Genomic DNA, 27926 nt, shown 5'->3' with positions numbered 1-27926 from the left:
CAGCAGTCCTTTTTGATTTTTGTATCATTTGCTTTTTAGTTTAATTCTGTTCATTACAACTGTTCATCTAATTGTTGAAAGCTGTTTAAACTTTTAAAATGTTTATATCTTTTACTAATGTGGGGAATTCATGATTTATCTTTGTTTATAAATGTTAAACTGTGAACTTACTATGAGTGACTCTGCTTCATCAGTCTAACTTCTGAACAGTAGCCTTCTGACAACAAATTTGTTACCAGACTGATTTCTGCTATCTTTAATACAGGCATTCCTGTTTTCTTGATAATGTTTTTTGGTTTAAAGGGGTAACAGCTGTGGGCTGAATCCAGTTTGTATGAAATTAGCTGATAGGAACACACAGTTTATCTTAAACCGCACTTAGAAATTTTTCAGGCTTTTGTGAGCAACTTTAAAATTCATTCGGAACGTTTTGCTACTAAACAGTGACATTCATTTATGAAAGTAGTTTTCTTCAGGCTCAACTCTACTTTCTACCTAACAGACCAGAAGCAAAATTATGACGTTTTGCTAGGTTAAGCTGTACTCCCTGATGCTTTTGAGAGACTACTGTTATCAGTAGGTACGCGCAGGTTTAGGTCTGACAGTGCTTTGTCTGGGATTTTTTCTGCAATGTATTGTTGAGGATATCTTTTGGCTTTAATTTTCCATTGTTTTCACCTTGAATCTTATTATATTTACAGTTTCTATTCAGCTTTGGATGACATGGAAGTATTTTTACATGGTCTTGATCTAGAACACCTAACAGGATTATTGAAGGTAAGATTGTGATTTATCTGCTGTCTGGAAAGGAATTCTTGAAAACAGGTGCACCTTAAGCATCAGCAGAAGTTGTGTTGTTTCTAGAATATTAATTCAAATAAGTGTCTTAATTTCAAGTTACATTTGGAGTATAAAGGTCCGCTGCAGTGGATTAGTTTTGGTTATTAGTCAGTCATAACACATGATGTTTCTAAACTGGAGGACTCCTGTGTTTCGTTGGTAATGGTGTTGTGCAGTTGTTCTTGTATCTGAAAACTGAAGTAAAATGTAAGTGGGGAAAAAGATTAAATCAAGTCAGTATTTTCTGCTGAAATTATTTTTGATGACAGAAAACCCTTTGCCTTATACAGGAAAGAGATGTATATTTAAGGCAACTTCTGATCATGCAAAAAGAAGAGTTAATGCAGGTCAGTTCTGAAAATTTCCTCCTCTTTCTTAAATGGCTTTAGTATCTTTTCCTTATAAATGTCTAACTTTCTAAGAATTCTTTAAAGGTCTGTTTTCAAAATCTTGTACAGCAACTTGAATTTCTATATAGAGAGAGTTGTTTTCTAAAGTATGTAATCCCACAGACCAGCCTCAAATACTGTGAGTTGAATTCTTGGATATTCTTTGCCTGAGTATGAATTGGAGGCCCCCAGTATTCTTGCTGTAATGATGCAGGAGTTGGGGTGAGCAGGAAATAGTTCAGTTTGGAATTTTAGTTGTTAGCATTGTTAGTACGTAAGCATGTTTTCCCTGAACGGAAATCAGTGCTAGTATTATCAGCAGATAATCCTAAATAACCGCTTTAAATGTGGTCCACTTAGTGAGATGGTAGGATCTTTTGTATTGTGGCATCTCATATCCCACACAGACTTGTAAATCCTTAACCAAAAAAAAAAAGATTGGATTTCTTACAGTTTCCTACATCTGGGAAGTTGAGTATTTCACTGTTGTGTAGGAGAAACTGATAAGCAATTGTAAGGTTTCAGTTTGTAGTAGAAATAAGGTGATTGCCTTTTCCTTAGGCTTATTGGAATTCCTGCTCTGGGAAAAACTTCCTCCACCTAAAGGAGGATGCCATCATGAAATCCAATCCTAGCAGTCTCCTTAAAACGCTGGAACTAGTTCAGGCTGCACTCTGTGCCTGAGCCAGGGTACTGCAGAGGCCTTCTTAACCAAGCCGCCTGAGGCCTGCTTCACGTATTAGCCACACACATCCTCAGTGTCAACTTTTTTTCCCTACTCTGGTTTGTTGTTTTACCCTGGGACGGTACCAAAACGCGCATGGTCCCGTGGACGCATGTGTTCCAGCAGGCGGAATCGACAGTTCCCTGCAGATGTTGCTGTTCTTTCAGTGCCGGTGTCATAAAGATGTTTTGCATGGAGGTTTATCTTGTAAGTGGGTAGACTTGGTGTTGTCAGTGTTTTGACAGAGCTCAGAAATAGCTGTGTTCTCAGAGGGGGTACCTGTGGGGAGTTCTGTCGATCAAGAGGTTTCTCCGAGAGTTCATGTAGACATAAATATTACAAGGCATGTCAGCAGCTGCGCTTTTCTTGAAGCTTTGGGATTGTCTGCTGGGCAGCATCGCAGCGTGGGCTTCATCTGAATCTGTAAAGCCCCCCCCTTTACAGGAATTCCGCTCTTAAGACATTTTTGTGTTTTTTCTTCTCGTGACTTGTGAGCTGGTTTGCAATCTTGTGATCGCATTAAACTGCAAGCCTGAATATGTGTTCAAATCGATCGCCTGTTTTGATGTTGTGATCGTTGTTATTTGTTTTTGTCACGAGGACTTTGGAGGAGGGGGAGAGGGTTATGGACTTCAGTGAATAGCTGAGCCTTATCATTACTGAAGAGACGTAATGTTTTTCATATAAACCGATAACTTCTGTTTCAGTGTTGTAATGTGTTGGGGGCTTCCTATGACAAAGAACTTTTGGGGACACACCAAAATAAATACCTGGATCAGCTGTTCTCGCACAGGAAAACCGTATCTGTAGGAGCAGAACTTCATTGCCTCTTGCCTCAGCAACAGCAGGAAGCAATACCTGGAAAACAAGTCATGCTTTGTGCATGGACATAAATTAATTAGTCTTCAACTCAAGATTATTTTTTTTTTAATGACATACATGTAATGTTCCTGGCTTCTTACCACTTCATAAGTTACCCTAAATTCTTGATTCTAGTTTTCAAGCTCTAGTAACAGTTTCCCCCCACTCCACTGATAGAAAAAAATCTAATCTGTTTCCTCATACCTCTAGAGTTGAAAGGTTTTAGTGTGATGGCAGATCTTCCACTAACAGCCAGCTCTTTTAAAGAGTCTGGATCTTATTACTGCAAAGATTAATGATGACCTCTGATGGATGCCTCTGAACCATGCTGCTTTTTATCCAAAGAAGCGGAGAAAAAATCCTGTCACTAACACGAGACACTTTCCTCCATCAAACAATATCAGAAAGATATTTTCTCTGTAAATATCTTTATCTGTATTCTACAACAGAGCCTAAGCAATGACTCTTTCAAGCTGAAATCCTTACATTCCTCCAAGTTATAAACTGTTCCCTACTGAGACAAGTCTGTTCAACATACTGGGACACGGCTGTTTGGTTCTGTGCTTCTCATGACACTTAGATATTTGGGGAGGGGGGGCAGGCGGGCACCTTCTTTAAGTATTCATCTCAGAGGACAGTGGCACGAATAATTTTATTTCTTGATGCATTTTGGACTGAGAAGGCTCCGTTCTCACGTCTGTTAGTTTAGAATAAGAGAAACTGGCATGTTCTTCTGGATTTGAGAAAGCACAATAAAAATTTGACACGTCAAGATATATAAGCCAAGGGTTTAACTTCATCATTAGAGAGTTATCTGATCTGCATACTTCCATATCATAGTACCAGGACTCTCCTTACACCTTCCCCCACAAAAAAAGCATTTTCTATTTGGCAGAATATTTTGAAGTTGTTTTTGTTTTTTTTTTTTTTTTTTTTTTTTTTTAAAAAAAAGTGACCATTTGGACAATATGGCAAAGATGCAAGACTTAGTATAAAACCTCACGGGTGTTATCTGAGAAGTAAGCCATCTTTTTGTTGAGGTAATGTTATTCACCTCTTCTTTTATTTCTACCTAAAGATTGACAGAAAAGTCGTGTTGATGCTGGCATGTGGGTTTTCATGGGTTTTCTGGTTTGCTTTTACTTGAGTGAAGTGCTGTTAGCTGATGTGCCTAAGATTGCATAGTCTGTTCAACAGACACAAGCGAGTCCTGGTGCAACGCTTTTACGTTCTTAAATGTATGGTTACTTCAAAATAATATTTGGCATTAGGTGGACTGCAGAGTACAATTGAACTGACACCAGCTTAAAAGCTTGCTTATCCATAAAGAAGAAGAGGGGCTTTGTATACTTTCCTTTCATCATCACACGAATGGTCAGATTCTTGGTAAACCCTCCTGTTCAGCATAGATGGGCTGGAAAGTCTTAGTCTTGATAAAAAAATCATAGTCTTGATACACTGATCAGAAAGCAGTGTCCTGACTTGTTTGTTCCAGGAATGAGAAGGTTGCGTCAAAATCAATTCCAATTATCTTAATACTTCCTGCTTCAAGCCAGATATTTTTCATGCTCAAGAATAATTGCCACTCTGTCCTTGGAAGAGTTTATTTGATGTGTTAATCATAACTAAAAGTAAATCTGCTGCTCATAAATCAGGTTACTGCTGATAGATGTCACTTTGCTTTGTAAACATTAAGAAAACATTAGTTCGTACTAGATAGGGCTCCACAAGAAAAAGTTGAGAGCTAATAAATTTACAGCTCAGCATAAAAAGTTTATTTCTAGGAAATCCATTTTTTTCTATCTTAAGGCTGCTAGTGATGTTTACCAAAGAGACTTGAGTGCAATTTGTTCAGGACCGTGTGAAAACCTAGTGGAAATTGCTGAAAACTTTAGTTACTGTCTGTTGATCTATAACATCCGTTTGAAATGTCTAAAGAAAACTTGTGATCTCATAGTTCTGCGTGTTATCTGTCACTTCTGAACACCTGGCGGAGAACTTAAAGGACTGCTTTTATGGAGTCATGATGAACACTGACCATCAGAAACTCTAGGCTAGGGACAGCTCATGGTTCATGTGCAACATGAGTTTCAGACCTCAAGAACATGAGCGAGAACCCCCTAGGTCCCAGCTTTGGAGCCAGTGGCATCCCTGCAGTCTGAAACTGCGGAGTGGCCCATTCCTGCTGAGCCTTGGTACTCAGCTGGAGAATGAGAAATGAAGTCATAGGGACTGTATAAGCCTATGTTGAGCAGCACTTGGGCTTGTAATACCTGGTCTCAATTTGAGCTGAGAAAAGTATTCTGATTTTCTAAGTATGCTGTCTCTCAGATACATAAAAAGTCTGCTTTTGTAGAGTATTACATGGTAGCCGAGTCCTTAACAGGATCACGTCTTAGATGATTCTGAAATACGTAAGCGTAGCATCCTAACAACGTAGGAGTACTTAACAGCTAACAGTAGTTTCTTTTTTGTAATGAACAGATTTTTCACTGGGTTCTTGCTGTTTTGTTTTCCATCATTAAATAGTTTAAATTTTGTGTTGTTGTCCTTTCAAAGTTACAAACTTTCGAAGTTACAAACGTTGTAGTTGACTGCATTAACTTAAAGGTAACTTGTTTTGACTCAAATAGTACTGAGCTGTTTTATGTGTAATATATATGAAAACTAAATTATAAATACAAAATGATTCTTTAAATTTAGATGGGCGTTACAAATCCTGTAGATCAACAGAAACTCCTAGATGCTATTAAAGAGCTACAAGTGAAAGAAGTAAGAATTGGAGATCTCCCTGAAGTAGTGAAGATGGAATTCAGGTAATATATGTGTATCTCAGGAAAGTAAAGTGAAATACAAACTATTCAAGTAACTGCAGTGTTTTCTTCAGCACAGAGCTAAGATTTTCTCACCTTACCCCATGTATAAGCATTCATGAGAGTTAGTGGATTTTGAGAGATGGTGGTCTGCATTTTGTACAAGGAAAGTTAAAAGCCTAGATTACTGTTGTTAGGACTCTGTTTATGGGTTATATTGCCATCTTATGCCATTGCTTTGGTCACCTCTGAGCGATAAATTCTTTCTCTGTACCCCAGGTAGGGTAACGTGGCCTTGCTGTGCTGGGGTTTCACTAAGTGTGTTTGTATCACACGTGGCTTCTCTGACTCCAGCATTAACTCATTCTTTATTTTTTCTGATCAGCTTCAGTGAGCAGATTTTCATATGTCTTCAAGGAAGTGGCGTCTTGCCTTCTTCCCTTGCCCATGCTTCAAGTGCATTTTTGACCCTTGCAGACTCTAATTGATGTGGTCTCTGTAATTCTCCGTTGTATCTGTAAACAAGACAGACTCTTCGGTACTTAAATTTGAGTTTAAAATGCAATAAAAAGATGTACAGAGATAGAAAGAAAACTTCTCTGTAGGGCTTGTCGTGGTTTAACCCGGCCGGCAGCTAAACACCACGCAGCCGTTCGCTCACCCTCCCCCCTCCCTCTCTGGGACGGGGGAGAGAAATGGAAAGTGAAGCCCGTGAGTTGAGATAAAGACAGTTTAATAAGACAGGAAAATAATAATAACAAAATAATAATAAAATAATAACAATAATAATACAATGGTGATAATAGGAAAGTAATAATAGTATGTACAAACAAGTGATGCACAATGCAATTGCTCACCACTCGCTGACCGATGCCCAGCCTAACCCCGAGCAGTCCGGCCCCCTCCCCCCGGCTAGCCACCCCTATATATTGTTTAGCATGACGTCAGATGGTATGGAATACCCCTTTGGCTAGTTTGGGTCACCTGTCCTGGGTCTGTCCCCTCCCAGCTCTTACTGCACCCCCAGCCTGCCCGCTGGCAGGACAGAGCAAAAGGCTGAGATGTCCTTGGCTTAGTATAAGCACTGCTCTGCAACAATTAAAGCATCGGGGTGTTATCAGCACTCTTCTCATCCCAAGCCAAAACACAGCATTCCACCAGCTACTAGGAAGAAAATTAATTCTGTGCTAACTGAAACCAGGACAGGCTTTAGTACCAACTCTACAGTACCTGTTGTACTTCATTCTGGTATACACGTGTGCAGTCCCGTTAAAGCCAGGCCTGAGCTGGGAGAAGCATCCTCCTGCAGCCTTATTAAACTTCATCAGTCCCCTAAGCACTGGTAGAACAGTTTCCATATCTGCCACTGAAAGAAGATTGAAGGCTGTAGTAAGTGTAAAGGTGTCAAGGTTTCTTAAACCTCTTATCCTCTATTTTGCTGTGTAATAGTTTTGCTAAAGGAGACCTAGACTTGAATTTAGGTTCACCCTTCTGGAGATACCTTCTTGTCAGCTAGTGTACTACTAGTTAAGAGGGTAATTCTTGCCTAGTAGGTGCACTGCTCCTCTGTTAGCTGCTTCTTTCTTCTCCACAACACGGGAGCCTTTCCTATTAAGATAAAGGCTTTGCTGCTGAGCTGAGGAAGTAGGCCAGGCATCTGGGTGTCTCAGTGTCCAAGTTCAGCACTTTTATAAAAGGATTTTGGTTCTTCGTAAAAGGAGTATTAGCTGCAGTTTGAAAGGACTTTGTCCAGTTCAAGCTTCGTGCATTTTTTTATGTTAAAAATTAATGCTTTTTCAAATTGGCCTGTAGTGAGCAGTGTTTGGTATATGCAGTCAAGCAGTACAGTTTAAAAAAAGTGAGCATAATAAGTGGAGAAAAAAAAAAAAAGTTACCAATAATTGCATGCAAAGCCATATAAGGGGGGGGAATTATGATATCTATAACATGAGGTACAGTCTCATACACCAGTAACATGGTCATCAAAAAGACTTTTATTTGTACAGTATGCATTTAGAACATACATTGTTCTCAAAAACAGAAAATAATTGTTCGATTAAAGACAAAAAATATGGCAGCACTTGAGTTAAGGCAAGCGCTGCGTGGTTTTATAGAAAATGTCTTGACACGTATTCTAGGCATCTGACCTTGAGACTAAAATCATAGGCTATGTTTACCTGCTGTTACATAAAGATTTTACTTGCCATTTGTTCAAAGTCATTCTGTGAGAAGGAAGATCAGTCATTAAGTCATAGCAAAACTAACATAGTAGAAAATGTTGAACTGATTGATTATAAACTCACAGAGTGTCTAGCACTGTTTAGCCACTGGTGTTTTGACAGCCATGAATTCTTTTTAAAAGCGATTATATTTTGAAAACGTTACTTCCATTTAGAAGTATTTGGAAATGGAAATAACATGTCACTGCGACAGATAGGAATTCCATGAAAATGTTTTTTTAAGATCCATATTGGTATAATAAAGAAGTTTTGCAAATATTTTTCCCTCTTTTCCATGTCCATGAAATACTTAATGTAGGAATTCTGGAGGGATTCTCAAGAAAGATAACTTATTTTGTGACAGAAGGTGCTGCAACTGATCCTAGCTAGCTAAAAAGATACCTTTCTAGGCGGAAAGAAGCAAATACGAAATGAAAACTAATGGAAATAATTCCAGAACAGGTATAAAGCAGTATAATCCTGGTTGGGGATAACACCGAGTGAGAGCTGTGTTCTGCTTTTATTGTCACACTTTTCCTTCTCCCTTCCTGACAGATCATCTTGGTGGAACAAATCCTAGGTGCAGAATGGTTCCCAAAGAGTTGAGTCTGCAGACTCGCCTGTCCTCCCGTGTAGACGCAGCAGTAGATCAGGCCCCAGGCTCCCAGCTCTTTTTAGGAAGCAGTGTTCTGCCAGTAGGCAGCTTAATATTGCTTGTTTGGGAGGGGTGTTGTAGGGAAAACTTGAGAGCTGAATGCAAACGATCTGTGGGCTAAATGCAGCCTCTTCTTAGACACTCTCCCAGATGCAATGAAGTTTTGCGACAGGGAAATGCCAGCTTAATATTGTCTTTTGTTTTGGGCCTGATGTTACTCACCTAAATAGCTTACAGGTAGCTGAAACTGTTCTACTGGTGACAAAGGCACTTCTCAGAAGTTTGAGAAGTTTGGATGATCTTACCTATTCCCCCTCCCCTCCCCCCCCCCCATCCTCTTCTTTTGCCCAGTCAATGACAGCAACTTTCTGGCTTGCACCATGCCTTGGAACTGACACTTTGGGTTCCTTCTGACGCATAAAGTAAAATGAATCGAGTCACTCTCACATGGGAGATCTAAAATCTTGGCATTGAAATTAGCCTCTTAAATTTCTATATCCTTTCCTTCACTCTTCGGAGACTGATCAAACTGATTTTCAGTGATCTTCCTGTCTTTTGAGCACTAAGTATACTTTTTTCTTCAAAGCAGATAACGTAAGGTATTTTAGTCTTGAAGGAAAGTATTGTCAGATCCAGGTCCCAAGTCAGTAACAGATTCTTCATTTTTTCACTGTGCTGGAGACTAAATGACTCCATGAGAATACTACTATTCCCCCCCACACACACCCCCAGTCCTTTTCAAAAATGTCATCTCTGGGTAATGAATATTGATAATTCAGCATGAAGTTGACTAAACTCTCTGCTCCTGGTGTTGGAAGACTGATCTGTATGCCCACGTGAACAGGAAGGCAGTGTTCTGGGGTTATTAGGCATACTCCGGTACAGAATTTCTTAAGTTGATTAAAAACAGGATTGGTGAGAGTGAGGAAATAGAAGTGGAGGTCAACAGAATTGTTTCACAAAAACTTTCGGATGACGCTTTTTCAGTTTTGTGTGCAGCTGAATATTCCAGGTAACTTCAGGATTTGCTACCCTTTCGGGTCGGGGGAACAGACAATCAAAGTGTGTAACTTGCCAAGATGTTAAATGTAGTATTACGTGTTAAACAGGATAGATTTATTTTTTTTAATATAATGAAACTGCATGTCTGATTCATTTACTAGCCAATGCTGGAAATGCACAGATGATTTTAGCTTGCAAAAAGACATACACTTCTACAAGTAATAGAATATGGTTTTGTTTTGGTAGTGGAAACGAATGCCTCAAGTTCCTTCAGAAGTTGAATAAAGAGTGTAGCAAGCTGAATGTTCCTCTGCAGACCGTAAATAATCATTTCCTCAAAAATTCTCACAAGGTATTCACCTAAAGGGAAAAAATAATTGATTTAGAGTTTGGGGAATAACATTATTCTATGCCGTAAAATGAAAAATTTGAATACTAATCAAATGTCTTGATCATTGTTAGTTTTCTAAAGCTGTCCAATGTTTTTTCTCAAAAGTAAAATTATTTTAAAAATCTTATTTCAAAGAGTTAAGCTGCCCTATTAAAGAACGTAAAGGTGTTACTCAGTGTTTCCCCTGATAGGGAAATTCAGGTGACAGCAGCTTCCCACAAAGGCGGAAAGAGTAGTAGATCAATGTCATGCATAAATCATACAATGAAAACCTAACATTAAAGAAGCTACATTTTTGTTCTGATGCTGCCTTTTATACTACATCAACTAATTAGCATTAAGTTATAATTTGCAGTAATTCTGGCAAATAACTGACTCTCAACAGATAGCACTGCAGTGGGCGCCAACTGAAAGATACATTGAAGTCTGCAGAGACATGGTTTCCAGTGTTGAAAGGTTGGGAGAAGAAGTTGCCAGACTGAAGGACCTCGTGGAGAAGGTGAGCGTGAGGCCGTTCCATTGCACACAGAAACCTGGCTGCAGTATCTTGAACGTGACAGCCATCAGTGAAATGTTTTGTACCTTGGTCTATCTCAGCCTCTTCAGTTTGATCACTGCATCCACCACTCGTACGCTTCTTTCCACCTCTCCATAACAGAACGTGACATAATCTAGGATGTTACAGAACAGTGTGCGGAGTCTCCAAATGAAGGAGTGGTCAGTCTTATTCTTTCTGCCACAGTAAGGAACTGAGTGGGAAGCACTCCTGTGCATGTGGACAGCCACTGTGGCATAAACCACTCTGAGTACTTCTTAATTAAGGAATCTTTTGTTTGGAGTTATTGACTCCCAAGGAAGATAGTGCAGTTTTATGGATTGAATTGGAGGCATCCCAGATAACTTTGCAGAGTGACAAAAGAAGAGGGTGGGAGAGGTCAAGGCTAGATGTTAGCACCACATCAGTCCTTCTCAGACCAACACAATGATACGCTCTTGTCAAGTGGGGTCACATTAAGTAACAGGCCAGTAAAATGAATGGCTGCTCTGGTAGAGTAAATGGAGCATCAGTGTCAGAAAGGAATCTGTTACTGAATGAAACCATGTGGAACTCGGACCTTAAGTATAATGCTACTAATGCAATTTCCGGGAGTTCAAGTAAATTTAATGTAATATAACAGCTTTCTCCTAATAAATCACTTAGCACCAAATACATTTAAGAGGTCCTAACAAAGAACTTTTTAGCTCTTTATGTTCCTTTGTTTGCATATGCAGAAGTCAACTGCGTGTATAGATCTGCCTCCTGCGTGTGCAGGCCAGTTGCGAGGGGTCGGGAGGACCTGAGTTAGGTGCTACTTGCACTTGCTGTCATCTGAATTTGAGGTTTTATAGCTGTGAAGATGCAGCAGGGTGTCTCTACACCCACTGTTAAACAGGCATTAAACGTTAGCCGTCCGGTTATTTTGAAAAATGTAGTGATTCCTGTTCTACTAAAATACCGTAGTGTGTTATGAACGTGACTGAGGAAGACTAATAGGAAGCATTCTAATATTAAATTTTCAGCTTTCTAGAGCACTGAAACATTTTATTATGAAAAGTGTCAATGTAAATGAACCAGAGAAACCCTTTAGACACTAAGTTAGTACAAATTCCCTTAAAATCTGCACAGTAGTATTTCCTAAGCTTCGGCATCACAAGATTTTGGCTTTCAGTATGCGTGAAGTATATGGCATTCAATTTTTGAAAGTCTAGTAGTAAATGAGGTAGCCTGCCAAGTGTTACATACAAAGGGAGGGAAGCAGGAATTAACCAGTGTTTCACTTCATGACAAGGCTGCACTCAACTTCAGTGGGCATTAGAGCAGGCACTTGTATGGTACTTTCCACTCTCCCTTAGAGCTTTCAAAGACTCCTTGAAATTAATCAGATACGTGTTTAACTGTTGTTTTAATAAACAGTTTTTCTAGTTATTAAATAGCAGAAGTCCTGGTTAAAACATTTGATGATTGGAGTTTAAATGTTTTGGTGTTGATTTTTGTAGTGTCTACTAGTATGTTTTACTCCAGAAGAATTCAGTTTGTAAACAGTTTGTTTTCTAGTGTGTATTGCTTACAGAATCATTGCACATGAGATAAGATAAAGGCTTGCACACAGTGATTTCTGTTGAAGTAGGGCACGGACACACAAATAGTATCTCAGTCCTGAGAATCTAGGCTTATGCTTTATCACAGACTTCAGAAGCTTTCACATTAACTCTTTTTCCTTGTTGTACCTTTTTCACACTAACTTTTTTTCTTTGTTGTACTTTCAACATGAACTGAACATCTGCTTCAGCATGAACAGAAGAATGACCCCAGTCAAGCGGTATTCCCAGAAAAAGCACCCACCTTGGAAAAAAGATTAGTAAAAATGGGAGCAATAACAGTGCTTGCGTTTTTTTTTTTCTTCTTTATAACTAAGTTAATGGCAAAGAAAGAGTGACTTTTTTTAGTGCTTTGAATACTTTTTGGAAAATTTGGTCGCATTATGCTTCTATTCGGCATATGTAACTGAGCTGAATTCATATGAAAATTACTGGTTTCTCATCATATCAGTAATATTTGCATCCAGTACACACTTCAGTCTAGAATCAAAAATAAAATCTCCTTATGTAAAAGCGTATTAAGATTTTGTTTCTAGTATAGACAGTTTGTACAGAATCTCCTCGAAGTTGCTTTTTTGCCACAAGGTTGTAACTATTACTTACTGATTACTAGTTTTGTTTTCACTTGCTGTTCAGTTGCTGTCATAGCTGCTTCCTGTTGTTCACAAACGTAAACATAAGCAAATAATACTGTATTGTTTATGTTGCATGCTCGTATTTAAAATGATCACGATGGTGTGTTTTGCCTTTTTAATATTAAGTATCATGATTTCTATGTTGAGAAAGATCTTTTGCAGTACAGATTCATATGAAAAACTTTCTGCTAAGGTGTACCTGTTTTGTTGTTTTGTTTTGTAACAGCCACAGGACAGCAAATACCTTTTTACATACTGTCTGGAAAGTATTTTCCAGCTGAACCGTGCTAATCAATTTATGCCTGAGATCTGTTTCCTCAGGCATAATTACTTCTATTAACAGTTTCATCCCAAAAAGGATTATAAAGATGCTAAAAGGATTGTAGGAATCCTTAGCTACAAGAATGCAGGCAACTTAGAAGGAGTATCAGCATGTTTCTTCTTGATCTGATGAGCTTTCACTACAGCAGCTTTGTGGTGAGTGATTCTCTCTTAAGGTTTTCTCCATTTAAAGAGTTGTTTGTAGTTCTGCAGCAAAATATTAGTATCTGTTTTTCGTCTGATTACCATGCTAGCTATGTTGCAAAAAAAGGAATTGGTGTAAGTCATCCAAATCACAGTTACATCTTTGTGGACTTCAATAAAGACATGTAAAAGTGCTGAAGGTTTGTAAAGAGACATTCTTCTGCTAAATCAGCTGGAGAACCAGTAGTCGCAATGGGGTGTCGTACTTCAGCACTCTTTTTGGAGGTGTGTGCAGTCTTAATCTTGGATGCTCCCTCCAGAGACTAGAAATGAGAAGATAAAAAAAAGACTGATTGCTACTCTGGGCTGTTACTGTTGCTGTCAGTTGTTTTCTGCTTTTTGTTTTAGAAAATTACCTCGAGTGTTAGTATGTTTGCTTGTTATTGCAGTTGTCTTACCTCCTTTCCTCCCAGCTTTCTCATTCAGTGCAAGGAACATCCTACAGAGTGATGAAGCTAGAAGCAAATATAACTTTTTTTTCCATTTTGTTCCCAACTTTGGATCAGAGAGGGTAAGTCATAATCCCCACCACCACCATCTACCAGCAGAAGTGTAGAAGTGCATAATCATATCAGCATCCTGACTTGAAGCAGCAAAGAAAAGGAAATACTTTAAAAATAGTTCTGTTTCTTTGTATGACCGTGTAATTAGTTCAGAACTAACAAAACACATCACAAAAGGAAAAATCCATGAAAATGGAAAATACAAAAATCTATGAAGTGCAGTTTTAACTGTCACACACAATGTTGTACGAATAGCACTCCTCTGATTACCGCTAAATGCAGTTCAAAAATACTCAGATGCAGTTGTCCAGTGATGAGGTAGCTGGCAAATATTAGTAGAAGCTTGATGCATAACAACATCTTTTTGTTGTGTTTTTTTTTTTTTTTTTTTTCCATTTGGGGGGGGGCTGTTGTTGTTCGTACCTATTGTAAAATACCAACGAGGGGAAATAAAAGTATGATACTTGCTGATAAATGGCTTCTAGTTTGAGAAGTAGAATAAAATATCCTTGGCAGAAATGAGTCAAAGGTTTGAATATTGTACTAAACTAATTTTGTATAGGTAAAGTCGTCAGAAAGGTGATACGTTAAATTCCAAATGTCTTTATTTTACTACTACACTTCCATTTTACTATTTCATTTACTACATTTTACTTCATGTATTGAATTTCTTTACTACTTCATTTACTATATTTTACTATGTATTTCATTTTGCTACTACAATTACTACTATTCCACTACTATTAGTACACTGGGCAAGCTTTTTTTTGTTTCTGTAGACCATGTTATGGATCTAATAAGAGAAACTGAATAAGCAGAGGACTGCTTTTTCCTAGTAATTTGTACAATAAAAGCAAAATGCATTTCTATTTTAAATAATAGTGTCTATTTCATTGTATAGTTGCTTAAATCGACCGCCTCCGTAATGAAGCGGGTAGTGCTTTTCTACAATAAGCTGCTACTTAGGCTGGCCTCCAAAATGCATTTGGGAGAAGCCCATCCTATTATTGTCTTATGAATCACTTATTTCAAGTGTTTATAAAACCACAATTGCAAGCACTTGATTGTGGGCAGCATACAGGCTAAATACAGATTTTCTGCCATCAGCATCCTTAGTGTGTTGGAGTGTTCATAAAGGCATAAACCACATGTGAGAAACAAGCATCTTAAACCTGATGATGGACTCTAAACGTCTCATTTTATTGGTCAGTCATTAATTGTGCTAAGTAGGATATGATAAAAGCCAAATAAACAAAGGCTATTTTAACCTACCACATCATTTAAAGAAAAAAAATAAAAAAATCTTTAGATTCAAAATTCAGGCTTAAACAGTGAACTTCAAGGTCCTGTGTTCACTTTCACGTTGTTTCAGCGCCTTTTTCAAATTCCTTGCTTGAGAAGGTATCACAATATGGTTGTGATAGGGCAGGAAGCCAAGAGATTACTGCAAGATCTGGCCCCTGAGCCACGCAGTCAAAAATTCAAACCCCCCAGCAGCACCTGGTGCGGGAGCCTTCAGATGAAAATCACCCTGCTGAGAGGCCTTCTTCTGTAAGTCACCACATTAAAGTCATTATCCTGGCGTAGTAGTAATGCGACGATTAGCACATCTATGAGGGGATGGGAGGAAAATGCTAAAGAGCTGCGCATACATTAAGCAGGTAAGCCTCACAAGCCTGTGAGGTATTATTTTTCCTTTTACAGTAGTGCAGATCGGGGCGCAGGGGGTTGAGTGGCTTGGACCTGGGGCCAAATCCGACAGAGTTGCTTAAAGATGCAGCTAGGTTCCTACTTAGCCTTGCAATATCATGGGATACCTAACTTCTCTTGGTACTGATGAATATTCAGGCAGTGGCCTTTTCTGCATCTTTAGACTGCTGTGTCCAATGTAGGGCCTTGGATGATCCTGTAGAGATCTGAAGGAACCTGAAGGATTTCAGTTCTCACTTGTCCAGGATAAAATACAGGTTGAGAATGAGAGATTTGGTGTTCCATCTGTCTTCCCGGGATTTGGGTTTTGCCCCACTTTTTAAGTTTACTTGTGGAATACCTGTAGTAAGGCATTGCCTTTGTTTTCCTGTTTGGTTCCATCTGCAAATAGCAGACACTAATTTTGGCCGTGTGCTTTCTTAAACTGGGAAATGGTGGGCCTTTTTTTATTATCACATTCTCTGTTGACTTAGAGAAATGCTGTGTTCATGGCTTTTTGTTGTTTTTTTTTTTTTTTTTTTTTTTTTTTCCCCCTCTTCTAACCTTGCCCAACCCCCTTCTTGGGGACCTTAAACTTGAGCTATGCAGTTTGTTTCTCCTCTTCCTTTCCTGGAGCCTCTTCCAACAAGCTGTAACTTTTACTAATAGTTGCAGGTAGGTGTCTACTTAAGCTGGCTTTCTCCAGACTCAGTTCTGGTAATTGTGCAAAAGTTACAGGTGCTCTTACCCAAATAAAGCTGTGCTGCTGGTAAAGTACTACAAATGCTGCTTTGGACCTTACGCGATGGACAATTTTGAGTCTTCAGCCTTGCTAGACAAGTCTCTTGGGAATAAATCCATCTTACGCTGTGTCATGAAAGGGGGACTGAGTGATCCACATCTCATCTGTGCTCACCGTCTGTTCCCTTGTAGCCTGTTCAGGTATTTGTAAGGGAGGTAATGTCTACACAGCCAAAAGCCTTGGAGGTCAAGTAGGTTTCATAGCTGCAGGTTTCTGCTTTTAAAGACAGTTGCTGCCATTTCTGTGTTCTGGAGGCACAGGGGGAAAGGTGTATTTGGAAAACAGTATTTCCTATTCTAGGGATAGGAATTCCCATCTACCAGAGCACTGGATTTTACAGACCAGAAACGACAAGCAGTGAGGTATGAAATCAGGTATCAGTGGCATTAAGTGAATGGTGTGTATCCTGAATAGCTTTAATGACTTAAACTATTTCTTATCCTGATGCAGACAGTGCAGTTTCATGTCATACGGAGCCCAAGTCCCCATAAGTGAGACTCAAAGGGCTCTCTGAAGGATTTTGAGTTCCTCTAAACCGTGATACTGACTGCGATACATATAGGAAGATGCCTTCCGTTTAAGGGTTTGGTTTTTGTTTTGGACTAAATATTCTTCCCAGATGAACCTTCCTCTTCACCTGACTGCAGGAACACAGGGTTGACTACGTTATTCTCCCTGTATTGAAAAGCCTCAGCTCAACTTCATGAGGTGTGTGTGTGGAACGGGTTGGGCTCTCGGTGCTCCTAGCTAGTCTCTTGTCATCTGCATAGCGCATGGCACTGTCTCTTGACAAGAAATCGCATACACGTACTCACTGGAGGCAAACACGGCCCTGGGAGCGTGGTCTCTGGGGCTGCACGCGGAGCATCTTCTGGAGAGGAGGAGGAGGAGGACAGCGTTCATCACTGCTGTGGGTTGCTGCAAGTGAAGGTGCTGCTGTTAGTGGGGAAGGTTATCAGGGGGAAACCTGATGGGTCAGCTGCTTGCTGCACACCTGAGGAGGCTGGGGGGGAGCTGTGAGGGCTGTGGCCTCTGCTCAGAAAGGCCTCAGCTCCTGCTGGAGTTGGCTGTCCTCTCCCTGCGCTGTCTTCTCTCCCCTGTGAACTGATCCAAGCTCCATGTCCTGTACTCTTCTGAAACCGAAGCTGGCTTCTGCCTGAAAAGGGGATTATTTTTTTTTCTTTCACATCGACACTATCTTACCAAATAGCTTGAGTGCCCAGCTGTTAGTTTTGGGATCGCCTAGGGTCGGTGACCAGAACGGAGGTTCCTACTGGACAAGCAGTGCTGCTGTAGGACCAGCGATGTGCTCCTGGCTTTGTTCCCCTCTCCCGAAGTCTGCAGCCCAGAGCTTTTCTCCTGCGGGGCGTGGTTGCTTTGCCTCTGGTTTGGGTTTGGGTTGGTTTTCGGGGCGTTGTTTCCCAAGTTAGATCGAGAAGCAGGTGAACGGCACCGCCTCAGGCATCGCCACAACTCTTACTTGTTGCGTTTTCTTCCTCCAACGCTAGAGGCTGGCGGCTGGCTGCGCGGCTGTCACCTCAGCACCTCCCCAGCTCCAGTGCCTCCCCAGTGTCCCCCTGTCACCCAGCCTCCCCCCCAGTGTCCCCCCACCACCCTGGGACCCCCCCCGAATTACTCACAGTGGGTACTGGGGGGTCACCAAGGTGTTGGGCTCCACACGTCCTGCTGCTGTGGGGAGGAGGGAAGGGGGAGTCACATTGTGGACCCCCCCATCCCTTTTTAACCCAATTTCCCCTCTTTTCACCCCAATACCTGGCACGGGGGGAGGCCGGCCGGTGGCTCTCTGCAGCAGGAGGGCATCGGAGGGGGTCCCCGTGGTGGGGGGGTCCTTGAGGGGCACCCGCTGGGCTGCGGGGGGGGCGGGGGCCCCATTCTGCTGGGGAAAAATAAAAGGGGGGAATTAGAAGAGGGTTTGGGGCACCCCAAAAAGGAGGGTTTTTATTTGGGGGGGGGGGGGAAGGCGGGGGGTACCTTAAGCAGGCCGTACAAGCCGGGGTTCACGTTCTCCTTGTAGGCCATCCTGGGACAGGGGAGCAGAGGTACCCCAAAAGTCTTCCTGTGCCCACCCCCCCAACGTTTTTGCATCCCCTAAATCCCACTCAGGCAGCCCCAGAAGACCCCCCAGACCCCAAATTCTCCCTCTTTCGCTCCCCTTAGACACCAAAATCCCCTCGGTAGACCCCAAAACCACCTCCAGGACTCCCCCCACCCCCCCAGAATCCCCCGAACACCCCCCTTAGCCCCCCCGAACTCCCAAAACAGTCTCCAAGACCTCCCTATAGCCTCAAAAAAGCGCCTTAGACCCCGAATTTCCCAAGAATGCCCCAAAACACCCCCCAGGAACCCCTCCCAACCCCCTCCAATACCTATAAAAAAAAAAAAATAAAACCAACGAACGACCCCCTGAAACGCCCCCACATCCCTTCCAGGACCCCAAAACAAGGCACAGCCCCCCGCCCCATTGTCTTGCCTTGCCACGCCATGTCAAGGCCTTTCCCCGCCCTTTCACGGTGCCCCCGCCTGCCCCGCAGCGCGTGCCATCAGAGAGGGCCCACGGGGTGTTGCAAGCCCCGCGCCACGTGACTGTAATCACACGTCATCACGCTCCGCTCATCACGCACTGCCCGCCGGAGCGGGGCAGGTCAGGATGTACCGCACTGACGATACCCGAGTCCTTGGGAGTGGGGGCCCAGGCACTGCGCGACTCTCATTGAGGAAACGGCGACAACCCAACTTTATTTTTTTTTAACACCGATACCAACAAACCTGAGCTCCCGCAACGGGCGGGGCTGCTTAGAGTGGAGAAACGCGGTCGGGCGGGGGGTTAAAACGGCGAGAACCCCCCCTGCGCCGTTCTCCCAGTGTGCACCGCGCGGCTGTATTTGCATAAAGTCGCGGCGCTGTGGGGGTGGGCGGTGGCGAGCGGTGGGCGTGGCTCCAGTGGGAGGTGGGCGTGGCCGTGCGGCGGGGGGCGTGGTTCCAGGCGCCTTTATGGGGACCTGGCCGGAGGGTGGGGGGCGGGCACCACGGGGATCCCAGCTCCCCAAATCACCCCCCCCCCCCCAATTTTTTGCAACCCCCCCCGCCCCCCCTCTGCTCACAGCTTCTGCCCGCGGCCCAGCGCGGCCGGGAGCAGCAGCAGCTCGGTGATGGCAGGGGGGGCACTGGATGGAAAGGGGAGAAAATGGGGAAAAGGGGGGGTTATTTTTTTTTTTTGGGGGGGGGATCCCCAATCTTAGGCCCCCCCCTTCCGGCTTGTTTCACCCACCTGCAGAGCCCCAGGAGCAGCCAGAAGCCCCCCAGGTCCCAGCTGTCCATCAGGGCCAGGCCCAGGGTGATGGAGGCCGCTGCATGGGCCCCCACCGCTGGGGGGTGGTCAAGGAGAACAACTCGGATTTTGGGGACCCCCCCGGAGATTTTGGGGACCCCCCCGCCTCATTCCTCACCCCACTTTGGGATGTCCCCCCTAAGTTGGTTTGGGAGCCCATAGGCTGTGGGGTGCCCCCCATATTTAGGGGTCCCCCCCCAATTCTCCCCCCTCCAATGTTTTAGGGTCCCCCCCATTTTGGTATCCCCCCCCCCATTTTTCAAGCCCCCCCGTTTTTTATGCCCGCCCCATATTTTACCCCTCCCCAAATTTCACGTTTCCCCCTTATTGTCCCCACCATCTCCCTCATTATTTCCTTCCCCCCATTTCTTGAGACCCCCCCATTTTTTGGTTCCCCCCCCCAATTTTTTGCCCCCCCCGGGGTGCAGGATACAGAACAGCCCCTGCCCGCGGTGGAACATGGACACCCCCATAAAGAAACCCCCAAACTCGATGGCCAGCAGCACCGCAGCCAACCCCAGGGCGCACAGCAGCCTGGGGGGGGATGGAGGCCGTGTTGTTTTTTTTGGGGGTGGGTGGGAGAGTTTTGGTAAAGTACATGTTTTTTTTTGGGGGTGAGTACAGGGTTTTTGGGGTGGACACAGGGTTTATTCGGGGGGGGACACAGAGTTTTTGGGGGGGGGTTACCTGTTTTTTTTGGGGGGGGGGTAAATGAGGTTTTTGAGGGGAAATGCTTTCTTTTAGAGGGGTACAGGGGTTTGGGGGAGATATGTTTTTTGGGGGGGTTACAGAGGGGTTTTGGGAGGGGCATGGATTTCTTTGGGGATACATGGGGATTTGGGGGGGCACAGGGTTTGGGGAGAGCATGGAGGTTTTTGGAGACTGTCTTTTTTGGGGGGCATGGGTTTTTTTGGGGGTGTACATGGGGTTTTGGGGGGGGACACAGAAGGTTTTTGGGGGGTGTCAGAATCCCTTTAGGGGTACTGGGGTCCTCATGGGGAGGGGGGTCTTTGGGGGGGGTCAGGGACCACGTGAAGGTGTTGGAGTCTCCATGGAGGTGTTGGGATCCCCATGGGGGGGGGGCAGGGTTTTTTTGGGGGGGGGGGGTCAGGCCCCCATTTTGGGGGTCCCGCCCTGACTCACTCGGTGTCGACGCGCGTGTACTCCTCCACTGAGAACTCGAGGGGCAGCGAGGCGCGGACGTGGGTGTCCTGCGGGCGATTAATTAAAGCTGGATAAAAACCCATTAATTTTCATGGGGGGGGGGGGTACTTATTGGGGTGGGGGGGGAGCTGTTTTATTGGGGAGGGGGGGGGGGTTATCCCTTACCCTCGCCCCGGCAGCCATGCCCAGGGCCACCAGGTGGGCCGTCAGTATCAGGAACCGCGCCGGCACCAGGGCCCCCAGGGGAATCATCGGGGCCTGGGGGTGGGGGGCACGAGGTGAACATGGGCCCCCCCCAAACCTTAGGCCCCCCCCTCAACTTTTAGGACCCCCCCCAAATCCGTGGAACCCCTCCAAGCCCCAGGGATCCCCCCCAAACCCTTGGGACCCCCCCACATCCTTCCCCCAAGCCCTCCCCAACTCCCCCTCCTGATCTGGGGGGGGGGGGACACAGGGTGAAAATGGGACCCCCCCCCCTTCAAACTTGGGACCCTCCCCCCACATTTAGGACCACCTCCAACCTTGGGACCCCCCTCCAGGCCCTCGCCAAATCCCCACTCCCCAGCCTGGGTGGGCGCACAGGGTGTAAACGGGGACCCCCCCTCACCCTTGTGACCCCCCCCCCCAAAATTTAGGACCCCCCCCAAAATTTAGGACCCCCCCCCCCCGTTCCCAAACCCCCTCCCCCGTGCCTGAGGGGGTCCTCATCTTCATGCTGTGCCCCCCCAACCCCTGTGCCCCCCCCCTCCCCAAAATTTAGGCGCCACCAACCCCAAGACCCCCCCCCAAATCTCCGCCCCCCCCCCCCCCAGGGCCTGCCTCAGGCTCCACGCCCCGCGCTAGGCCGCGCGTTGCCACGGCAACGATGGCCCCGCCCCCTTGGGCGACGTCACCACGCCCCCTTTGCCTCTGACCACGCCCCCTCGTTCATGACCACGCCCCCTCACCGCCCCGGGGGTCACGTGGCCGGCTCAAGAAGGGAGGCCTGTCCGTGACGTCACCGACCATAGAGTCCCGAGGGCGGGCAGAGCGGCTCCTCCCCCTCCCGCCGCGGTGCATGCCGGGCCGGCGGCCGCCATGGGCTGGGAGGTCCGGGCCTGCACCGGGCCCGAGCTCGTCCGGATGCTCCGGGTACGGGGGGGGGGAAAGCGGGGACCCCCCCCAAAATTTGGGGACCCCTCCTAAATTTGGGGCCCCCCCTCAATGCCCCCCCACCCCCTTTGGGCCCTTTCTCTCCAGGAATGGGCGGCGCTGGAGCCTGGGCCGCAGCCCCCCCCTGAGGAGGGTGAGCGCCCCTGAGCCCCCCCCCCCCCCCAAATCATGGACCCCCCCCCCCAAAAAATGGGGACCCCCCCCAAGTGGCCAAAAAGAGGGGAGTCCCCCAGCAATGCCCCCCCCAGTAATCAGGGACTGCCCAAAATGGGCACCCCAATATTCAGCGCCCTCCCCAATGAGCCCCCCCCACCTCCCAAAATCCCCCCCAAACCCATGCCCCCCCCAATAATGCCCCCCCCAATAACGGCCCCCCCCAGCCCAGCTCCGGGACCTGCTGGGGGCTCAGCCCCCCCCGTCATCCTCACGGCCGAGGGACCCGGTGAGTGCCCCCCCCCCCCCCCGGTGACCTCTGACCCTTCCGTGACCCCCCCCTCGGGAAGGGGGGTCAAGATTTTTTTGGGGTGGGTCCCAGCTTCGTGCCCCCCCCCCAGGGGGGGTCCTGGGGGGCTTCGCCGTGGCCTCGTGGGGCTTCAGCACGTGGCGGGGCCGGGACCTGCGCCTGGGGGAGCTCTGGGTGCCCCCCGCGCTGCGAGGTGAGTGCCCCCCCTCCCCCCGGGACCCCCTCCTCCTGTGTGACCCCCCCACCGCGTAACCCCCCCGCATGAGACCCCCTTCCATGTGCCCCCCTCCTCAGTGTCTGGGACTCTCTCTGTGCCCCCCCACAAAGAGCCCCCCCAGGACCCCCCCACCCCATGGACCACCTCCTGAACCCCACCCCACCCCCAAACCCCACCCCGTCCTGGCGCCCCCCTCCCAAAAATATCCTCCCCCCCCCCCAGTTTCCCCCCCCAGGTACCCCCAAACCCCTCCCCTGCACCCCCCTCAAAAAAAAATCCCCACCTATCACCCCTAATCCCAAGACCCCCACCCCCCAAAAAAAACAGGACTCCCCCCGCTGACCCCGCCACCCCATAGACCCCCCCCAGGCCCCCTCCCACCCCCGCAAAAGCCCCCCCTCGTCCAAAAAAAATTTCCCCCCCCCCCCAAATTTCCCCCCCCCAGGACAAGGCGTGCCGGAGCTGTTGCTGCAGGGTGTGGCACAGGTAAGGTGGGGGGGGGCACAGGGAATTTTATTTTTTTGGGGGGGTGGGGGCACCCAAATTGCCCCCCCCCCATAAAATAACGCTCCCCTCCACAGGAGGCGCTGGCCGCGGGCTGCTCCCAGCTGCGGGTGGAGCTGCCGCCGGGTGGGGGGGCCTGGGATGCTCCCCCCGGGGAGGGCACGGACCTGGGGGCAGCTGAGGGCTGGGGGTGGGTCAGCTTCGGGGGGGGGGCGCTGCAGCGCCTGGCGGGGGGGGCACCCCCTTAATCACATCCCCCCCTTTAATTATAGCCTTCCCCCTTAATGACAGCCCCCCCTTACTTACAGCCCCCCCCCCCACTGATTAAGGGCCCCTTCTTAATTTCAGCCCCCTCCTGCTTTATTAGAGCCCCCCCCTTGATTGCGGCCCCCCCCCATACACTTTATTATAGACCCCCCCTTAATTATAGCCCCCCACTTAAGGCCCCCCCCTTTAATCACAGACCCCACAACGCCCCCCCCCCCCTCCATTAAGGGCCCCCTCCTTCATTACAGCCCCCCCCCCAATAAAGCTGAGCACTGTTTGTGGCTTTGTGTTTATTTTTGCCCCCCCCCCAAAAAAAATGGGGGTCCCAATGATCAGCCCTCCCACAAATGGGGATGCCCCCCCCCAATAACAACCTCCTGCCCCCAGTTGTTTTTTTGTTGGGGGGGGGGGGGGGGGGGGGGGTTGCACATGGGGAGGGGCAGGGAGGGATACATTGAGGGGGGGAGGGGATTCAGTTTTGGGGGGGAGAATTAGGAAGGGGGGGGGTCGGAATGGGGGGGAGAATTAGAGGGGAGGTCTGAGGGGAGGGGGTCCATTGGAGGGGACAGTTCTTTGGGGGGGGAGATTGAGGGGGGGGGCTCCTGTGGGGGTTCTCCCTGATATTTTTTTTGGGGGGGGGGGGAGCACTGGGGAGGAGGGGTTCCTGGGGGGAGGGGAGGGGGGGGTCTCCCCAATTTTTTTTTTTTTTGGGGGAGGAGTGGAGTCCCTGAGGTCCTGCAGGGTGTGTGTGTGCCCTCCCCCCAGCCACAGCCCCCCCACCCCCCCCAGCACCCGGTAGCGGTGGTTGAGGCGGCGCCGCCCGTGGAGGCCGTAGCGGGTGCTGAGAGCACCCTGGGGTGCCCCCACCCCGAACAGCACCCGCCGGGCACGGGCGTGCACCAAGGCCATGGCGCACAGCACGCAGGGCTCCCGCGTGAGGTACACGTCCCACCCCCGGCACAAATAGCCCCCCCCCTCCCCCAAAAAGTCCCCCCCCTCCTTATTATCCCCCCCCTCTAATTGCCCCCTGGCCACCGCCGCCAGCAGCTCCATGGTGGCGTGTGCCAATGGGTGCCCCCCCCGGCGCCGGTCGTGTGCCGCCGCCACCACCCTTGGGTGCCCCCCCCCTGCCCCGTTGTCCCCGGGTGCCACCACGGCCCCCCCTGCTGGGATTTGGCCCCCCCGAGCCCCTTCCCGCGCTGCCGCCACCGCCGCTGCCATGCCCAGGGTGGTCCCCCGCGGTGATGGTGACACCCACCTCCTGGTCACCCCCTTGGGTGCCCCCCCCCCCGCGGGACACCCACGGCCACAGCCCTGCTGCCGTCGCTGCCGCCACCTCCGGGCACCCCGGGGTGCTCGGGAGGGGACAAAGACGCGGAAGGGGGGGCCCAGCCCTCGTGGGGACACCCCCGGGCCCAGCAGGACGGATAATGGGGGGAGGGGAGGGGGAGGACACAGGGGGTCAGGGGGGAAGAGGAGGAGAGGGGAGGGGGAGGGATGGGAGGCACCCAAGGGTGCTGGGGCTGTGGTGGCACCCATGGGTGCTGGGTCCATGGGGACGTTGGTGGCCACAGTGGCACCCATGGGTGCAGGAGCCTTGGGAACATCAGTGGTTGTGGTGGTCCTGGTTGCACCCAAGGGTGTTGGGTCCTTGGGAACATCAGTGGCCATGGGGACATTGGTGGCACCCATGGGTGCAGGAGCCTTGGGGACAGTGGTGGCTGCAGATGTCCTGGTGGCACCCAAGGGTGCTGGGTCCATGGGGACCTCAGTGGCACCCAAAGGTGTCAGGTCCGTGGGGACATCGGTGTCCGTGGTGGCACCCATGGGTGCAGGAGCCTCAGGGAACATCAGTGGCCATGGGGACCTCGGTGGCACCCAAAGGTCCTGGGGTGCTTGGGGACATCGGTGGCTGTAAAGGTCCTGGTGGCACCCAAGGGTGTTGGGGCCCCGGGGACATCAGTGGTCCTGGTGGCACCCAAAGGTCCCGGGTCCTCGGGGATATGGGTGGTCACAGAGGTCCCGGTGACGTTGGTGGCACCCAAGGGTTCCCGCTCCGTGGGGCCGTCGCTGGCTGTGGTGGCAGTTTCGGGGTCGGGGGTGTCCCCGGCGGCCGCCCCGCTGCCAGCGGCGTCCTCGTCACCTGCAGCGTCCCCAGCCCTGAGTCCGGCTGGCCCCAGCGGCCCCAAGACACTCCCCCACCGTGTCCCCATGTCCCCCCCCCGACCCCAGTGCCCCCCCTCCGTGTCCCCAGTGACCCCAGAACTCCCCCCATTCCCCCCCAACGCCCCCCCCACTGCCCCCTCCATGTCCCCAACCCCCCCCATGTACCCAATGCCCACCCCATGCCCCCCCCCACCCCCCATGAGCCCCCCTCCACCCCCAGTGTCCCCAAGTCCCCCCCCATGTCCCCCCTCCCCCTGCAATGCCCCCAATACCCCCCCATGTCCCCAAAGACCCCCATGTCCCCCCTCCCCCCCAATGCTCCCCCACCCCCCTTGTCCCCTCCCCCCAGTGTCCCCAAGTCCCTCCCCAATGTCCCCCCTCCCCCCCCATGCCCCCAAAGCCCACCCCACCCCCTCCCCCCCCTTTTTTCCCCCTTCCCCACCCCCCCCTTTCCTCACCTGCCCCCCCCAGCCCCCTCAGCTCCTCCTCCAGGCCCAGCAGCACCGCGGCCCCCCCGGGTCCCCCCCGCACCCTTTTGAGGTGCCGCAGGTGGGGAGGGCCGGCAGCGCCCCAGCTCCCCCAGCAGCCGCTGCCCCTCCCCCCGCAGCACCAGGGGGGCCGCCACCCCCCCGAGCACCCGCAGGGGGTCCCCCCCCGCCCCCTCCCACGGCACCACCCAGGGTGACGAGGGGGGGATCGAGGGGGTGGGGGGGGGGGGAAGGGGGAGGTGGGGGGGGAGGGGAGGCGCGGGGGGGCTCCATGGGGTCGGTGGTCCTGGAGGGGGGGGGGGGGGAGAGAGAGGGGGGGTGATGGGAAGGTCCCGAAAGGGCCCCCCCCCCCCCCCATTATTACCCTCGAATTAGGACCCCTCCCATTATCCCTCCATATGGACCCCCCACAAAGACGACCCCCATTATTCCTCCTGTAGGGAGACCCCCCCCCCCATGGTGACCCCCCCCCCCATTATGCTCCCCCCCGGGACCCCCCCCAATTATTCCCCCATAAGGGCCCCCCCCAAAAGGACCCCTCCCCCATAGAACTCCCCCAGCCCCACCTGGGCGCCCCCCCATTTATGGGGCCCTCCCATAAAGACCCTCTTATAGGGTTCCCCCCCCCCCCTTACAGGGACAACCCATAGAGCCCCCCCCAGGCCCCCCCACCCAGCCCCACGTGGGCGCCCCCTCACCTCCCGCCGCCGCCACCGCCCGAGTGCCCGAGGCCCCGCCCCCCCCGCTCCCATTGGCCCGCTCCCGGCGAGCGCCGCCTCCCATTGGCTGCCGCGGCCACGCGGAAGCGAGCGAGAGAGGTGCGGCGCGAACGGCCGGAACCATAGAGGAGAGAGAGAGAGAGAGAGAGAGAGAGAGAGAGAGAGAGAGAGAGAGAGCGCCCCCCCACACACAGAGACGCGACACTTTTTGAGTTTAAATTCTGCTTTTTTTTTTTTTTTTTTTTTTTTTAGAAACACAGGGGAGAGGGACACAAAGCAGGAAATTGGGAAAAAAAAAAGTTATAACAAATTTTTAAAAAGGGTATTTCCCCGCTGCCCTCCCCCTCCCCCCCCCCCCCCATTTAGGCTCCACCTGTACTGGGAAACAAGGGTTTAAAGGACCCCCAAATTCCCCCTTTTCACCACAAAACTAGCCCCCAGTGACTGCGTTTTGGAGCAGAACCCTTGAATTTGAGGATACTGGAAGGACTGGAACGAACTACGGGAAACTGGGACAGCTCCAGAGCCGAGGAAGCCGCCCCCCCCCCCCACCAGTCCTCCCGGTTTACTGGTGGAAACCCAGCTCCCCCCCAGTAAACCTCCCCATGCTCCCAGCATACCAGTTTGAACCTGCCCTCCTCTCCCAGTATACCAGTTAGGACCCACTATCCTCCTAGTATACAAAGGAAAAGCTCCCTTCTTCCCAGTATACCAGTTAAGGGCCATCTGCTCTCCCAGTAACCCCCTCTGTGCGCCCCAAGTCATAAAGCCTTCTCCTCCCAGTATACCAGTTAAAAAGGGCCTTCCTCCCAGTATACCAGTTAAAATCCCCAGTCCTCCTAGTACCCCCCAAACCCTTCCCCCCCCAGGCCGGCACCCAGGGCCTGTGGAGCCCCCGGTGCCCAGCCTCAGGGCCACGGCCTCCAGACATGGTGGGGCCCTGGCAGTTCCCCAGTGCTCGCACCCCGGCCCTCCTTGGTGCAGCGCCGCCATGAGTCCTCGGGGCTGCCGACAGGGCCAGCGACAGGGCTGTGGTGGGACCCCGAACTAGGCCTCACATTAGGCCCAAAAGTAGGCCCTGAACTAGGCCTCAAACTAGGCCCGTAACCATGGTTACTAGGGCACCTGGAGCTGTCTCCATGACAACCCATACCATTGCCGGGGCAACAAGGGTGGTCACCCAGGCAACCTGTGCTGTTGCCATGGCAACTGGCACAGTCAGGCCTAGGAGTAGGCCCCGTGCTTGGCTG

At 49.2% G+C, this 27926-nt stretch overlaps 4 protein-coding genes, 1 long non-coding RNA gene and 1 other non-coding gene across 10 annotated transcripts in view; 2 read left to right on the top strand and 4 right to left on the bottom strand.

Annotated features, from left to right (window-relative positions):
- The window catches only part of LOC137848916 (aurora kinase C-like), a 38125-nt gene extending 19525 nt beyond the window's left edge, over positions 1 to 18600 (bottom strand). The window contains 3 exon segments of the mRNA XM_068668404.1: positions 17828 to 17876; positions 17961 to 18084; positions 18180 to 18600. Coding sequence (XP_068524505.1) covers positions 17828 to 17876; positions 17961 to 18084; positions 18180 to 18293 — 287 coding nt within the window. The 5' untranslated portion in view covers positions 18294 to 18600.
- On the top strand, positions 300 to 14575 carry LOC137848918 (ankyrin repeat, SAM and basic leucine zipper domain-containing protein 1-like). 2 transcript variants are annotated; one of them, XM_068668409.1, is made up of 6 exons: positions 300 to 777; positions 1131 to 1187; positions 5518 to 5630; positions 9750 to 9855; positions 10280 to 10393; positions 12225 to 14575. In XM_068668409.1, exons 1-6 carry the CDS (start codon positions 724 to 726, stop codon positions 12369 to 12371), a joined length of 591 nt encoding a protein of 196 aa, XP_068524510.1. In that variant the 5' UTR covers positions 300 to 723; the 3' UTR covers positions 12372 to 14575. The 2 variants fall into 2 exon arrangements, with proteins under 2 accessions (XP_068524510.1, XP_068524509.1); XM_068668408.1 differs by having other exon boundaries at positions 10280 to 14575.
- A 147-nt stretch (positions 18601 to 18747) lies between the features above and the next one.
- Positions 18748 to 18872, bottom strand: LOC137848926 (U8 small nucleolar RNA). Its single transcript, XR_011091589.1, has one exon. It is a non-coding gene; the product is annotated as a U8 small nucleolar RNA (small nucleolar RNA).
- A 46-nt stretch (positions 18873 to 18918) lies between these two features.
- LOC137848920 (transmembrane protein 107-like) lies at positions 18919 to 21655 on the bottom strand. 3 transcript variants are annotated; one of them, XM_068668411.1, is made up of 6 exons: positions 21520 to 21655; positions 20866 to 20958; positions 20680 to 20747; positions 19970 to 20070; positions 19477 to 19573; positions 18919 to 19372 (listed from the first exon to the last, which is right to left on the bottom strand). In XM_068668411.1, exons 2-6 carry the CDS (start codon positions 20950 to 20952, stop codon positions 19306 to 19308), a joined length of 420 nt encoding a protein of 139 aa, XP_068524512.1. In that variant the 5' UTR covers positions 20953 to 20958; positions 21520 to 21655; the 3' UTR covers positions 18919 to 19305. The 3 variants fall into 3 exon arrangements, with proteins under 3 accessions (XP_068524512.1, XP_068524514.1, XP_068524513.1); XM_068668413.1 differs by lacking the exon at positions 21520 to 21655 and adding an exon at positions 21472 to 21490; XM_068668412.1 differs by lacking the exon at positions 21520 to 21655 and adding an exon at positions 21393 to 21431.
- A 20-nt stretch (positions 21656 to 21675) lies between these two features.
- On the top strand, positions 21676 to 23559 carry LOC137848919 (thialysine N-epsilon-acetyltransferase-like). Of its 2 annotated transcripts, none has more exons than XM_068668410.1 (6): positions 21676 to 21831; positions 21940 to 21985; positions 22233 to 22294; positions 22388 to 22508; positions 22978 to 23018; positions 23114 to 23559. In XM_068668410.1, the coding sequence occupies exons 1-6, from the start codon at positions 21778 to 21780 to the stop codon at positions 23282 to 23284; spliced, it is 495 nt and encodes a 164-aa protein (XP_068524511.1). In that variant the 5' UTR covers positions 21676 to 21777; the 3' UTR covers positions 23285 to 23559. The 2 variants fall into 2 exon arrangements, 1 of the variants encoding a protein (XP_068524511.1); XR_011091584.1 differs by having other exon boundaries at positions 21679 to 21831; positions 22407 to 22508; positions 23114 to 23551.
- Positions 23560 to 24208: 649 nt separating this feature from the next.
- On the bottom strand, positions 24209 to 26792 carry LOC137848922 (uncharacterized). Its single transcript, XR_011091585.1, has 3 exons — positions 26656 to 26792; positions 25928 to 26243; positions 24209 to 25446 (listed from the first exon to the last, which is right to left on the bottom strand). It is a non-coding gene; the product is annotated as an uncharacterized lncRNA (long non-coding RNA).
- Positions 26793 to 27926: the final 1134 nt, after the last annotated feature.

Source organism: Anas acuta, unplaced genomic scaffold (assembly GCF_963932015.1).
Source record: "Anas acuta unplaced genomic scaffold, bAnaAcu1.1 SCAFFOLD_56, whole genome shotgun sequence".
In the NCBI taxonomy this organism is placed as follows: Eukaryota; Metazoa; Chordata; class Aves; order Anseriformes; family Anatidae; genus Anas; species Anas acuta.
The sequence above is the reverse complement of the archived record's forward strand: the minus strand, read 5'-3'. Positions and strand labels throughout refer to the sequence as shown.